Source organism: Camelus bactrianus, chromosome 5 (assembly GCF_048773025.1).
Source record: "Camelus bactrianus isolate YW-2024 breed Bactrian camel chromosome 5, ASM4877302v1, whole genome shotgun sequence".
In the NCBI taxonomy this organism is placed as follows: domain Eukaryota; kingdom Metazoa; phylum Chordata; class Mammalia; order Artiodactyla; family Camelidae; genus Camelus; species Camelus bactrianus.
Window position 1 is genome coordinate 53865526 of NC_133543.1, and position 15576 is coordinate 53881101.

The 15576-nt window shown below is 43.3% G+C and overlaps 1 protein-coding gene across 9 annotated transcripts in view; it reads left to right on the forward strand.

Moving 5' to 3' along the window:
* Positions 1 to 15576, forward strand: part of RAPGEF4 (Rap guanine nucleotide exchange factor 4) — a 273427-nt gene that overhangs the window by 56955 nt on the left and 200896 nt on the right. For 5 of the 9 annotated variants that reach the window (XM_074363893.1, XM_074363889.1, XM_010960700.3 and 2 more), the window contains one exon: positions 7195 to 7341. In XM_074363893.1, the coding sequence (XP_074219994.1) occupies positions 7195 to 7341 (147 nt within the window). Of the gene's footprint in view, positions 1 to 7194; positions 7342 to 13248; positions 13640 to 15576 lie in introns of those variants that run through there. The other 4 variants (XM_074363890.1, XM_010960695.3, XM_074363892.1 and 1 more) reach the window with 2 other exon arrangements.

Genomic DNA, 15576 nt, shown 5'->3' on the forward strand with positions numbered 1-15576 from the left:
TTATTTTTGTAGCCCCTCTTTGTCTCTGCAACAAATCTGTTTTTTAAGCATTGCATATATGTTTATAAAATCTGAAGGACAACATGTTTCTCCGTCACGTGGCTTTGTCTCCCTTTCCCTGTCTTTCTGTTTCTGCCTGTCTGGCTGCTCACTTCATTCTCATTTCACCCCATGATTTTCAGACAGAGAACATCGCCATCATTAGGAAACATTTTCTGAACCCCTTTATTGAGTCAGTAAAACCTGAAAGGTGCCAAGCCCAAAGTGGTTGTTTGTCATCTCTTACTACTTCTCTGTGCTCTTTGTTAGGATCTGCTCAGGGGTTATGTAGCATCACGCATCCACATGCTGTATTTAATTTTATTGCCATGTAATTTTTGGTTTGGGCGGGGGCGAGACCCAGCCTCAGTGCAGGACAGACCGGCTTTCACTGCAGTGGGGCCAGCCTCCCTGATTTGGTTATCGGAATGCTAATGCTTCCATTCTCATCGAACCTTCCCACAGCCAGCTTGCCTGATCTTGTTAAGCTGCATCTAATACTGCTTCCAGAGAAGTGCTCTCAAAGTAACAGGACTTGTCTTTGCTGTTTGTTAGGAGAAAAACACATTTGTCTTAGAATTATTTTGCCTTCCTGGTTGGCGATAAATCCTTTAGACTGCACATATGCCCTAATGTCTTGACAAATTCAGAGCCTAGGTTCCATTAAATTTTTATTTTCTAAAAGGACTTGGAGCATTCCATAAATTCCAGGACTATATTCAAGCTCTTGAAATAAACTCAAGAACTACCAAATGGCAAGTATTGCCTATAGGCCTAAAATTTAGATTGTAAAAATATTTGCTTTGTAAAAATTTATATTTCAGGGTCTACACACTTAAATGACCAAGTTATTCCTTGATGTTAATCCAGCATGTATTCAAAACAATAAATATATGGCGAGACAATGAACTCTTCTTGAGCCATTTATATGGAAGTGAGTTAAATATGCATAATAAAAATATCTGATAGCCCTTAAAGTTAGAGGGCCATCAAAGCACTTGATGTACTTACCACAGAGAATTCTTCTATTTTATCGTTGTTCTAAATTTCATCAGAATGTCTAACTTGTGTAAATTGGATTTCAGTGGCTGTTTTGTAGACATTACTTGCAAGGCCTGTGTTTATTAGCTTGGATATCAGTGACACAGAACCATGGGCTTTCCTAACACCATTCTCATGTTCATACTGTAGTTATGTTTATAATGAAGCAAATAAAATGACTCATACTAGAATGCCTGCTTTAAGAAAACTCCCGTATACCGTAATTCAGACGTACAAAGCAGATAAATTAAGGGGAGATTAGTTGCGGTACAAAAGGATTCTTTGATTTACAGCAGGATTCATCAGAAGGGTTCCTTTGAATACAAGCTCCCCCAGAGAGCTGAAGTGTTTTGCAGATCATTCAAACCACTTGACATCCAGACTAGGGGACAGAGAAACTTAGAATTGAAGTGTTGAAAAGCCATCATTAATTGGAGATTAACACAAAATGAGTAAGAGATTCTGTTACTTAAGTAGTAGAAAAATATAACTTGCTTTTTTAGAAATGTAGATAGCCATATTTATGTACATGTGTAAAGTCAGAAACAATGTTTTCCATTTTTTATGGAGCACCTACTAGGTGCCAGGAACCATGTAGGACTATCTGTTATCTGTATTGAATTCTGCTAATAATCTTATGAGAAAGATTGTACCCATTTCACAAATGAGGCCCCTGGGAGCATTCTTCTTAAAGCCTAGGAGTAGTCACTGGCAGAGGTGATTTGAATCTAGGTCTACAAGATGCATGCTCTTCGCCCCATGCTGCCTCCAGGGGATTTTCTCACGAAGCATGGAGTGTGCAGATTCTGGTGCCTGCAGGTGTGTATCATTTGCCTGAGGCTCCCTGCCTTCCAACAGGTTGGCGTTGTCCCCATCTTTGTTAACTTATCTAATACCACCTTTTATGAATGAAGGTAACCAGACTCCACCTATTCCACAAAAACACATCAGTACAAAGATATTGCACATGACTTGGGTTGGTGCCTAGCTGGGCAGAGGAGGAGAACCTGGAAGCTGGGAGTTGCCCAGGTGGAGGTGGGCGCCACCTAGAGGGCATATTTGGGCAGTGCTGGGCAGGAGGTGGGGAGGAAGCGGAATGTTGGAGGGGCAGAGCCCCCAGGTTAGCATGGTGGGGGGCCGAGGCAGGTCTGAGATGATGGGGTACAGCTTGGTGATGGGCAGGGAGGCAGGAAGCAGACCTTGTGATGGAGGTGGGTAGGCTGATGGAGAGCCCTGGTGTTGGAAGGATGCCAGAGAGGAGCTGGGGCCAGGGGGCACTGTCAGAACAAAGCAGTCTGCCACTTTGAGAAGAATCAGGATACCAGGCAGGTTATCAGGACAGAGATACAGAAAGACAGAAACCCAGTTTCTCCAACTGAAGTAAGAGCTTCGTTATTAGAACTAGGGCACAGGATCGGAGTGAGGAAAGCAGAAATGCTCATGCAATTCACGGTCTCTGGCTTCTGATTGCTTACATTTCTCCTGATGTGTAAGAGGGTTGGTGCCGCAGCCTGGAATGGACTTGATCCTCTAGGTGAGGGTCAAGTGGACCCCAGTACTGGAACTGGGGAGTCGGGGATGGCAGTGCCAAATGTTTCATATTTTCCTGGTGATTGCAATCAATCTATAAATTGGCTGATTGAAAGGAGAACCTGTATGGATTAAATCTTTAATCAATCAATCAAATTAATCATTTTTCCTACTGAGCTTTGGAAAGAGGTACTTATATTTCATATAATTTAAGAAGTACGTGGGAGATAATTAGATTGACTAGTTTCTAGTCTCAACTCTCTACTCGTTAGTGATGCTTTGGGCAAATGATTGAACATCTTTGAGTTTGATTTTTCTCAACCTATGAAAGAGCAGTAATCCCAACATCACAGGATTGTTTCAATACCATCAGTCAGAATACCCACAACTTATTAAACATTTCTTTTGAGTCAGGCACTGTGCTAAGCACTTTAAATACATTACCTGATTTAACTGTTGTGAGGAGTAAGTGAAGCATCACTGTCAAGACGCCCGGCCCAGTGCAAGGCGCAGAGTCCCCCGACACGCACACCTGGAGATCCACGTGCGTACTGATGCATGCGAGGATCAGCACTGAGGAGTGGGGGATTTGGTGTTTAGAAGGCACGAGAAGGAGTGATCATAGGTGAGATAGATAGGTGAGAGAGAGCTGGGTCAGATCAGAGGAAGGAACCGAATGACATTTCAGTAACCTGCCATAGGTAATTCTGTTTCTGAGAGCCCATCACCCCTGTTCTATGGTAGAATTGGCATCGGGGACCCCGTTGACCTTACTAACACAATGAAGTCTTCCCATTTGTCGCCCAGGGGATGCTGCACTTAGGATATGTCTGACGCAGAGCGGTCAGTGATAAGCCGGTCTCTGCGGCTACTACGGAATCTCGTTGGGAATACTGCTTCAGCCCAATACCTCCCCAGAGGTCTCAGTGTAACTTGAGACTCACAGCCGTGTTTGGCTAAGCCACTCGCTTGCTCCCCTCAAAGCCAAGTTGGAGACAAGGATTTGTCTGCAAGTGGTTTTTATGGAGGAGACCCCCGGCAGTAAGGGCATGGGGAGTTGAGACAAAGAAGGAGGAATGCCAATAAAAGTGTGTATATAGAGTTCAGCTGTGGGCACCTGGGCTCACTGCTTCTTGGGACCCTCTGAGAAATCATGTAGGGTAGGAAGCCAAGGTATTTGTCCTCCTACTCTCAAGCCTCTTTGCTGGAAGATGCACCTTACAGGGATTAACTGCCCAGCACTCTGCCCTAAGGCGGAGCAATGCAGGTGCCTGAGAGAGGGAACCGCAGGTGTGTATGGGAACTGTCCAGAAAGCTGCAGGTGACCTCGGGAGTAGGGGTAGGGTGAGGAAGAGGGGTGGGTAGAACCTGGCAGGACTCCAGCAGCATCTGTAAGACCTACCTTCATATTTAAAAACACTCAAGTTTTAAAATCTTCATTTCATATTTGAAAGTCCTCACAATAAATTACGATCTTAATGCAAAACAGGACATTCCTTCGCTGTGGATGTTTTAGTCCTTGCTGATTGCTTTCTTCAGTCTCTACGTCACTGTCAATATTTCCTTTCAGGTAACTTTTCTGAACATTAACCTGCAAATGAGCAGAAAATGAAGTAGTCTGAATAGTCCTCATTTAACAAGTGTTGAGACACAAGCAGATTTCTAGAGGATGGGCGAACGGAACAGGAGTAGTAGTGTTACTAGTGTTCAGATACAGACACGTCCAGCCGCAGGCGAAGGCGTGTGTTAAGCGTCTTCACGGGGTTTCAGGCCTGGAACTCTGGCCTGAGAGATTGGTTAGCTGTGAGTGTGGACAGCGTAAGAGTGCACTGCCACACTGACTCACACTTTTCCTGCCTTTCTGTGTACATACTGATTCTGCTGAGTGAGAGAACATTTGAAGGTAAATGTCTTTATTTGATAATTATTTTCTAAGCACTGTGCAAGAACCTGCCGGGAATTCAAATGTAAACAAGGCCTGGTCCCCAGGAACTATGAAGACAGTGATTAATCTTTAGAGTGAAGATATTCTTCTTAGGACTTTCTTCTTCCTTGTGCTCAGTGATCCCAGTGCCCAAACCACACTTCCCAGATCCAGTCAGATTTCTAAAAAAATTTGTCCTAAGGTGACTGCGTCTGCTGAAAGTGGAGTTTGAACTTGCAAGCCACACTTCTTTCAGGTGAGGTTTTACAGTCCTCCTTTCAAGACCCTCTCTTGTATTTGTGACTCCCTGTCCTTACGTTTGAGAGGATCAAGTGTGAGGGAAGAGATGAAGGAAGGAGGGATCCCACACTCAGTTCTGGTGTCTGATGGGAGAGTGTGGGATACTGGAAATGAGCCCAGGTGCTGGATCCAGTGACCAGGGCTGGTGCCCCTGTGCACGGAGGTCCTGCCACACTGAGTGACACAGGAGGACACTTGGCAATATACTCAGTGTTGCTACATGTGATGAGGCAGGGATTGTGTTAAACTCTCTAGGGGCGATCCAAGAATAATTTCAGTCCTTTGTCATTATTGCAAGAACTGCTCACTAGCAAGAAGACAGGCTCATGTGACTTTCACAGCCTGTGTCTTACTTTGTATACCTTTGGGTGACACATGGTGACATGTGTCAGGCACAGGGTGAGAGATGGAGAGGACAACCTAATCCATAAAAGGCTCCCGCTAGCTCACATATAACAGATCTTCATAGTTCTTTCCCTTATACTTTGTGGGTGCGGCAGGAGTAATATTTATGGTTCATCCCGGTCAGGTTTTAAAATAGAAATTTACACTGGGAAGAATGAATTAGGCTGAAAGAATTCTTTCCGAAGGGTTCAGATGATAAAAAAAAAAAAAGAAGAAGAAGAAGAAGTAGGCTAGCGGGGTCCTCAGGCGAACCCGATAGCCTAGAGAATTTGTGAGAGTCTGATTTATCACGATCCATCTTATGTTTTTACTGTAATTTGAAAATCACTCAGAAGTATCAAACTTGCTGGGTATTGATCCTTCACTTTGGACTGGAATTTGTTTGCAGCTGCCCTTCTGGAAAATTTACTAGCAGGCTGTTGTTACATTTCCCCCTGATCTTTCATTTTCTTCTGAGGTATTGATTTTATTTTCCTGAACACAATTTTATATGGTAATATCTGTGCAGAAGCAATTTGCTACGGTTCAAGGAACTGGATTCCCGTGGGCATTTGTCTTAGTTATGTGATTACAGGGTCACTAACTTGATCTTAATAACATTTGCCTATTACCGTGTGTTAGATGCATGAAAGGAAACCTGTGCTTCCTAACTCAGGATTACCCTTGTGTGTCTCCCTTATCAATAATTCCTTGCAAAACTGATGTCCAGGTGGTTTTGAGTGGCTGCTTGCATTACTTGAAACTAGTTAGTATTAAACCCAGATAGCGTCACCATTGTTGCATGCAGAGAGGGCATTACTTTTTTTAGTACACCTTAAAATTTTAAATCATTGATTCAGGATATTTTATAAACTAGCCACACTGTACCTCATTAGATGCTGTTTTTACTCTGTTGTGGCTGCAGGAGGCAGCATGATACAGAAAGCTTGGAATCTCAAGTCAGTCACAGTCAGAATCTGGCTGCATGGCGTGTTATCTGTGCGAACCAGGGCCTTGCGAATCCACCGTTCTCTCCCTCAGTTTCCTCATCGCTTGAAGACAGACTGACACAACAATATCCCTATTCCAGTTTCTTATTTAAATATCATAACTGAAAAAAAAATATCATAACTGCACTCTCCCCCTAAAAAACCTGAGTTCCTCTTCAAAAGATTTCTCCTATTGTCTTAAAGCAGATTGTAGTCATATAAAAAGGTACCCGTTCCACAACAAAACTTGTGCAAGACTGCTAGCAGCTTTGTTCGCCAATATCCCCCAACCAGAAACAACCGAACTGTGCACCGACAGGAGAATGGAGAAGCAAACTGAGACATACCCATGCAATGGAAAGCTTTTCACATCAGTGAAAGGAGAAAACTACTGACCCACGCAGCAACATGGGTGAATCTTACAGATGTTATGTTGAGCAAAAGAAGCCAGACACCGAAGAGGGAGAGCATGTTGTCAGATTCCTTTTACATGGAGTTTTAATACTGGCAGAATTTCTCTGTGGTGCTAGAAATCAGAACATCGATTGCCCCTGAGAGGCGGGAACTGACTGGAAGGGCGCATGAGGGAACTTTCAGGGGTAATGCAAATGTTCTATCTTGATTTGGGTGATTACAGGGTGTATATATTTGTCAAAACTTGTTGAACTTTGCAGTTGAATCGAGTGTTTTATTGTATACAAATTCATTGACCCTTGAACAACACGGGTTTGAGCTTTGCAGGTCCACTCATAGCAGGGTTTTTCAGCAGTAAATACTATAGCAGTACACAACGTGTGGCTGGTTGAATCTGCTGATGTGGAGGGAGTGGATAGAGAGGGGCCATGAGAGACTCAGATTTTCTACTGCAGCGGGGTTGGCACCCCACACCCGCATTGTTCAGGGGTCAACTGTATACTTCAAAGAAAAGACAACTCATCCATCGGTAAAATGTTTACTTTTCTAATGACCAGTTTTGGGAATTCTCAGGACGCAGTGACCATCTGTACTCTGGGAATTGGGACGGCCTTTGGAGAGTCCATTCTGGACAACACACCCCGCCATGCGACCATCGTTACCAGGGAGAGCAGCGAACTGCTCCGCATCGAGCAGAAGGACTTCAAGGCCCTATGGGAGGTGAGCCCCAAGGCTTCTTTGTCAATTAACATGGTTTCAGAGAAGGGGCGCTGCCCCATGGGTAATGGCATTACAGTCAAGCCTTAATGTGTTCTGTTCCGGGCTGGGGGATAGAATTTAATTTTCAAAACTTGTGTTTGAAATGAGTGAGTGAAAAAGCCATTTTAATATACGACACCTTCCTTCTTCTTCTTCTTCTTTTTTTTTTTTTTGTTAAATTTAGTGCTTGCTCAATTTTCTGTAGTTTGACATACCTTATAATTATTTCTTGAATGACCAGAGAGTGTATTATGTATTTTCTCCCTCCTATTCCACAGATGTATTCTTAACTGGGGAACAAAATACTTTGACATTTTCTTTGGCATTTTAAACATCCTCACTGACATGTTCCCTGGGAAAGTGGAATGAATGAGGTCATTCATTTAAATCTGCTTCATTTAAATGCTTCCAAAAATGACGAGTTCTGTAGCAAGGTGTGGGGAATGGGAGCCGTGAAGATGGCTGGTTACTTGCCAACTTGAAATGCATGGGGGCCACAGCGGCGGATGGTGCAGCCGGTCCTGGGTGGCTTGTGCGTTTCCCCGTAGGATACTGCGCTCATTTACAAGAAGGACGGGGAATAAATCATCTTATATGCAGTGATGACAAATGGAGCACTTCGAAAGGCCTTTGCATCTTTTACTCTCGTTCCTTTTCAGCCGTTCAAGCTTCTGATTTTAACCTGTGGTTGTTCCTTAGCTTTGTCCTCGGCTCAGTAGGTCCAAGTGTTAACCCACTGAGTTGGCAGGCTTCACCACTTGTCCCAGTGTGGCTAAGATTTTAAACTTGATCTAAAAAGAATTTTGTGTAATCAAATAGTTTCCTCCAGAGCCAAACAAATGACAGATGTATTAAGGGAGCAAACCTGCAGGTGAATGAGTGATGCTTTGCCTTGAAAGTCCTGCAAAGCCTTGGAAGGCCTTGGTGGTGAAACCTGTTACTTTTATTCTTGGCAGTTGTGAATAAATTGCGGGGTTACTTGTTTGAAATATTCCTCTTAGAAAATATTAAAGACCTCCACCCGCTCTGTAAAGTTCAGAGACAAAAGCGAGTTTTAGGAAGGCAGAGGTAAAGTTGGGTTTGCATGAGGTGTGTGCGGAGAGGTTTTCTGTCAATTAAAAGGGACCAAGCTTGAGGCAAATAAGCCGCTTTTGGGATCTTTCATTTTGAAAGGTAAACTGAAAAGTCCTTTCCAAAGAGAAAATTTGGAAAACTGGTTTAAGAACAAAAACGAACTCCTGCTTGTGATGTATGCCGTCACAACTCCTTTTATCTGCGATCCTTATTCAGGTTGCTGGTCAAGGATGGTTTACGGCAATATTTTAAAACTTATTTTAGTTAGGAGGCCTCAGTGCTGTGAAAAAAGTTCCTGAGAACTTGCTACCTGTGAACCGTTCTAAAAATTTATTAAAAAAATTTCAAACACAGAAAATCAAAAGGATAGTACACTGAGCACCTGTACACTCTCACTTAGTTTGGCAGTTGTTAACCTATAGCTGTATTTGCTTCAGCTCTTTTTTGCTGAACCACTTTTATGTCAATGACAGTCATCATGACTTTTCATTCTAAATATTAGCATGTATCTCAAAAAATCAGAATATCCTGCTACATGCCCAAATAGCATTATTTCACCTGCAAAACTAAACATAATATCCTAATATCTAATACCCAGTCCACAATTCAGATTTCCGCATAAATATCCATAAATAAATTAATCCCACAAGTATTTTTCTTATCTGTTTCATTGCAAAGCAGGCTCACATAAAGAACCAAGCGGTACATTTGATTGTTACATCTAAGTCAGTCTCTCTTCCCTCCCTCCTCCTCCTCTCTTTCTGCCTCTCTCTTTATGGGATTGCCGTGTTAAAAAGGCCAGGTCACTTTCTCTCAAATTCAGAGTTTGATTGTTTTCTCATGGCGTCTTTTTGTACCCCTACCCCAGGGTTTCCTGTAAATGGAAGTTAGAGCTAAAAGTTTGATTAGACCAAGTCAAACATTTTTGGCAGGAAGTCAGAGGTCAGACTGAGTGCAGTAGGATGCTCGTTAACGTCTGGATGCTTCACTAGTTACTGATGCATTTGTTGATTAGTTTGATCTCTTGGTTGGATTGTATCCAGGTATATTTTAGGGCTGTTTTTCACAGCAGTTTCCCTTAGAAGAAAATTATTAAGTGGGCATATTGATGTTGAAGGTGGTCCTTAGTATCTTAAACTTTGCCACATGGTTTTGTGGCTCAGTGGGTCCAACTCCTCATCTGTAACCTTGGAGCATGATTTCTGATCCCCTCGCCAGTGACCTACGTGAACTGAAAAGAACGGAGAGTTTTCAGTCTGACCTCTTATTCTATAGGTTGGGGTCTGGACCCTCATAGGGAGTAAGAGATTTGTAAGAGACATCATTTTATTTACCTGTTCATGCACCAAGTACAGAGTGCAGATTAGGTGCTCGATCAGTGTTTGAACTGGCTACAGTGACAATGCAAGGAACTCTATTGGCTAGCAACTATGTGAATCAGAACTCATTAATGGGCACACTTGGGCATATACAGTGCCTGGTAATCTTAAGAAATTGTGAAATTCTAAATTACCTTCTGAGTAAAAAAGATAGACTCATGTTTATTCTACTGTTCATTTATTCAACAAATACTTAGTGTCAAGTTTGGCTATACCAGTGAACAAGATTGACAAGGCTCCTGCTTTCTGGGCCAGGGCTTCTATTCTACTTGGAAGAGACAGAAAATAAACTAGCATGTCGATAATACTATTTCAGAGTATAATATATCATTATCATTAAGTACATTTTATTTCTAGTCTTTGAATCTGGGTGATCCATTGATGGCACCTGTAACACACATCTGCTGGCAAAATATTGGATAACCAGGACACCTATTCCTTGATCATGTCAGATAATAGAGTTTATAATTCAGCCATTCATTACACTGGTATGTAATAATCTATAAGCAAAATGAAAACCCAAGCTCAGGTTGTCAGCTGATGTCTAAGTTAGATCTGGTAGCCAAGATATCAAAAGGGGGGGCCTGCATAGCTTCAGGGTTCAGATAGAAGCCTCACTGAACCACGAGGTGGCAGAAAGAAGGGCAGCTGGACGGTATGCTGGGTTCTGCTTCTCCCATCAGCATGGTAAGGGGCTTACTTCGGCGCAGTAGGCATTGGATAATCTGAATCATGGATCTAAAGTTGCATGTTCATCTCATTTGACTACTTACTTTTGAGGGACGTCATGGTGGCCTGTCTTGTGGCAGGCACTCTTAGCGTGACTTTCCTTTTCTGTGCCCTTGATGTTACTTAAAGTGGTTGAAGGATGAAACACAAGGACTGGAACTGTAAGTTACTTCCTCTAACTCGGAAAATTATGGTTTCTAACCATGAACAGGTACGACAGTCTAAAAGTCGCTCTTCAATAGGCTGAGCGAGTGATCTGTTTTAAATCTCACACTTGGGACTTCAGTGGCAGTGGAGGGCTAGGCAGTCCTGCTTCCTCTCCTGACCAAGGCCAGCTTCCTCCGCTGTCCGCAGATACACGCTCGGAGAACTACATGTGAGATTTTAAACTCCTGCTCAACCTCATCCCCGATACTCTTGCTTTATGTTGTAAGTCAAATTGGTAGCACCCAGAGTATTTTTTTTTAATTGTCATCATAAGTGTGACCAGAAGTGTTATTTCAATCACCTCTACAAATACATCAAATAAAATAAATATTCCCCAAGACAGGACTGAGGTAGCAGCTAGAGGCTTTTCTTTATACCCTCTGTCTTTCTTTATGAAAACTATTTTTTCCCCCTCCTTCCTTTCCTTGTTTCAGTTGCCAATTTGTGGTCATAGCTGAGGGTGCTGGCTTGCTTCATCTGAAAGTCAGGTCGTATTTTCTTAGCTTAAGTGAATTACAGCAAGTTTATTCAGAGTTGGTCAATAATGCTTCCCTCTTTTCACGCCTGTTTGATATTAGAACTTAATAAAAAATATTAACCAGGGTAAAAAAAATCTCAGTTTTCAACAGCATCTCAGGAGAGAGAGAAAGGAGAAAGTTATGTTCCTGAATTTCATTCAGAAGAAAATTTTAAAGTCTTAAAGTACCATTTCTACTTCTTGGGAATTATAATTTAAACCCGTTCACCCTGGTGGCATTGCGTACCTTCGGGAAGGACGTTAAATGGCAAACCAGTTAAGTGTAGGCCTGGGAGTTTTAAGCCAGTTATTAGCACTTGATCCAAGACTGTGGACATTTATGAGTGCTGGTGGCTCTTGGAATAAATAAATACCAATTGTCCAATTCCATGCATTTCTTCTTAGCACATATAGTGTAGGAAGGTTTCCAGTGGTTTGAACAACAAGGGGTTTTTTGGCTTCCTCCCTGGCTTTCTGTCTAACGTTGTGTAGAGAGATGCTGTCAGGTTGGCAACATGTTTTGACATCTCTACCTGGAATATTCCAGGTCCACGCTATTGAATGAAGAGATGAGTCCAGTGTGTTCAGAGAAGCAGATTAGAGAGGCGCTCTCCATCGAGCTCATAAAAGCTGCCATTGAGGTCCTGGAGCTAGTGCCTGTTTACCTGTGTGTCAGCTGCATGAGCATCATTCTGGCCCTAAACCTCCCTTCCTTGTGAGCCATGTTTCAGCATGTCCAGAATAATAATGCACGTTTGCAAATAAATTATTTGAAATTTAAAAACAGCGTGAAACTGGAGTCTTTAAAAATAAAAGCAGTGTTTTAAATTTGTGATCTGACCTGTGCCAAGATAAAAGTGGCCTCTTAGCTGTAACAGTTACCCAGAAACAATTGGGGTTTTATTCTAACCAGGGCACACAATACCACAGAGCACCGTTGCTCGGACATAGTGATTGATCCAGGAGTTTGTTCCCCAGATGTGTCTGCGGCCTCGGTGAATATTGTTAACTGACTGAAAATTTATTTTCTGCTTTCTGGAATGTGAAGCTGAGTGTTAAAAATAAGAACGAAGTGCATCTTTCTGTCATAGGAAGAGAGTGCAGTTTGTAAACAAGACTATTTCTAAGAGTGATGAATATTGTCAAAGACGTATTTTTACATCTATCTTTATTCCCTAATCTTGACAGAGTGTTTTATTTCTCGATTCTGTCAACTAAGCTGGCAGTTGTGGGACTGAAAGGCTTTTTAGTTATTTCTATTTACTGCCTCTTTTGGACTATGCAGAGAGAAAAAGCCTCTTTCCATGAATAATCTTTCGAGCCACTATGAGAATAGGAATTATTGAAATAGCAGCAGCTTAGTCTTTGCTGATGCACTTTAAAAACCATATTGGAATAATATACCTCTCAGAGGCATCTGCTCCTGCTCGAGTAGATTTGCTGTTCCTGTCTGTCTTGGGCTGTCAGAAAAACTAAAGCCAAATACTGAAAACATTATATCTCAGAACATAAAATTCTCAAAAGCCCTTTGGGTGGGTTTTAATACTTTATTTCACATGTGAACAATTTCAGGTTGTTTCGCTTTTACATTAATGGTAGGCTTTCAAGGTGGACTGGTATTTCGGATAAATGTTTTGTGGCCTGGGGATGGAGGTGGAATGCATGACCCGTCCTCAGACAGGACCTCCTGGCCTGCCTGTTACCGCCCAGGGATGCACTCCCTCATCTGACGATTAACTGGAGCCTCAGAGCCCCAGAACCTCTTTCTCCCAAGTTGGAGGCCTGCACTTACTTTTGGCAACTATGGAACTTGTACTGTAGGGTTACTTCCCAGGCCAGAAATTTGCATCAAAGGGCTAAGAAAAATACATCCAAAAATAAACATGAAAGCCAAGACTTCATGCCAGGAACTCCAGCCACACACATCCTGTTGGCTGGTTCTCTTGCCTCTCTCCTCACAGTTCTGCTTCTTTTAAACTGAGCGGAAGCCTGCTCCGGTGACTTGGACCTGATGTCTGCACCAGGGTCTTACTCCTCTGTCCTGAAGCTTTTCCATGGAGTGGCAAAATGATTCAAATCCAGAAAGGAAGGGAATGAAGTTATTAGGAGGTAACTAAAGTTAAAATATACACATAGGAAGTCTTTTCCTATTGCCTTTGACTGCCTGAGCTTTCCTGGAGAGCCACCAGCCCCGCTTTTCTCTCTGTGGACTGAGATCCTCTTAACAGTAATAGATACTAAAAGGAAATTATCGGCGATGAAGGTGCATTTTGCTGTCCAAATACAGGACAGCTTTTCACTGGATGTCTGAGAACGTGGAGAAGAAGACAAAGAAGGACGTATGCCCTACAAGGTCAGAATTGATCTTTTTCTATTCTTTAGTGGGGAGATATTATATGTCACAGTTTGTGGTTTGGCTTGAGGAATTATACTCTAAAACATCTCTGGCTTTTCTAATTATGTTCCACCAGACCTAACTATGTACCACGGCACTGGCATAATTTGATTTCATCTTTATTGGTGTGTGCTGGGGGGGGAGGGGGTCTGTGAGGGGGGAGGGTAGGGGTGTGGGGGGTGGCAGTTCATCTTTTTCTGATAGTAAAGAATATGTTTGTTTAGCCTGATGATCTTAAATGTTTCTGGAAGATAAACAAAGATATTTGTTCATAAGTAGGCAGCATTACATTGATCATATTAATATTAAATATATGTATTTATCTGGTGAATGGCCTAAGTTAAAAATGAATTTGGGGCAAGGAAACAGATTGAGAATGATGGAATTTCACCTTCTGGACGCCCGGGAGGTCTCTTGCCTGCAGCTTCCAGACTATGTGAAGTCCGTAGTGTTTATGAGAATTCTGTTACATTATTGATGACTCCAAGTCCTACTAGCTCCAAAAGCCATGATCTCACTGCTTCTCAGAAGATGATCAGGGGGTCTGAATAGATCAAGGCTTGACTGGCAGGTGCCGGGAGTGCCCAGATGCTGCAGGCAGGCCAGTTGATGCGATGCTGTAAGCCACAGTGTCATTCCTTCCCAGCTGGTGCTCCTTTGGGCGTTCATTTCAGGAGCGTGCAGTGGAGACTTAGGTGTTTTAGGAGTTGCTGTTGGCAGAGGTTTTGAAATGCCTGCCCTGGTTGTGCATTTGCCCGCACACCATGGACATCTCCCGCCACCCTCTCCCTGCACTTGAACCTCGCAGTGGTGTCTTCCCTCCGTCAGCTCGCCTACTGGCTGGCATGCCTGCTAAGGAGCTGCTCAACTCCATGCTAATTGCTGCCACTTTGAAAATTTCATTTCTAGAAGCTTCTGTCATATTCAACAGTGTTGGCTCCCACCACGGGAAGGTGCAAAATGCACCGTGTCAGTCTTTCTGGTTTGCTATCTAGTGGGGAAGACAGACAGGCATGAACACGAATCACCCTGATACCAGACAGACTGAAAGGCGCTATAAGAAAAATACAGGGTGCTGCGGGACACGTAGGGGAGGGCAGGGGGAGATTCATTTCCATCCAGGCTATCATTTCATCCAAAGACGGAGAGATCTGGTGACTTCTTTTGTGGCTAACCAGGCTGTTTTTCAGCATCCCTAAAGGACTGGGGGGTCTGTTAACCAAATTACAGCATTTGAGGCAGCCTTGTCCCAAGGGACTGACCCCACAGAAGAGGCAGGGCTTCCTCACTTGTGTTGTGCTGCATTCTGCCTCCTCCTCCTGTCCTGGGCCCCTGGGCCCCTGGGCCTGTGGGCAGGCTTGGTGAGGGGTCTGCCAGCCCTTCGAGGGTGTCATGTGTTCTGCTTCCAAACACCTGGCTTTGTGTTTTGTTTGTTGTTCAGTCATCATCTGGACAAATCTGCTCTGAGGTTTAATGGGTCCCCTGGGCAAAGGCAGTTCTAGTTGGGCAAACTTTTAAGAACTTGAGACTTTCAGACAGAACTCGTGGTATGGGCTGGGGATATTGTTAAGCTCTTTATGTGTCAGGAGCCCTGTGGTCATGGGACTTTCCTGCTCTCATCAGGCCAAATTCCACTACTCTGTAGTCTGCAGGCCACCGCGGAGAGGTTAGGGCACAGTCACTGGGGCAGGGAGTCTGACGCCGAGGAAGGAACAGCAGAAAATCCTGTCCCTAATTCGGCAGCTCTGAATCCCTGCAGTCTTGTCCATGGTTCATCTCCCTGACCTCAATGTTTTGAGCTGTCTCGCTCAAACCAATAAGTACAAGACAGACCTTCTGAAGGCTATTGATGTGGCCGAGTGGTCTGGCCTAAAATTCTGATCTATTCCTGGTTT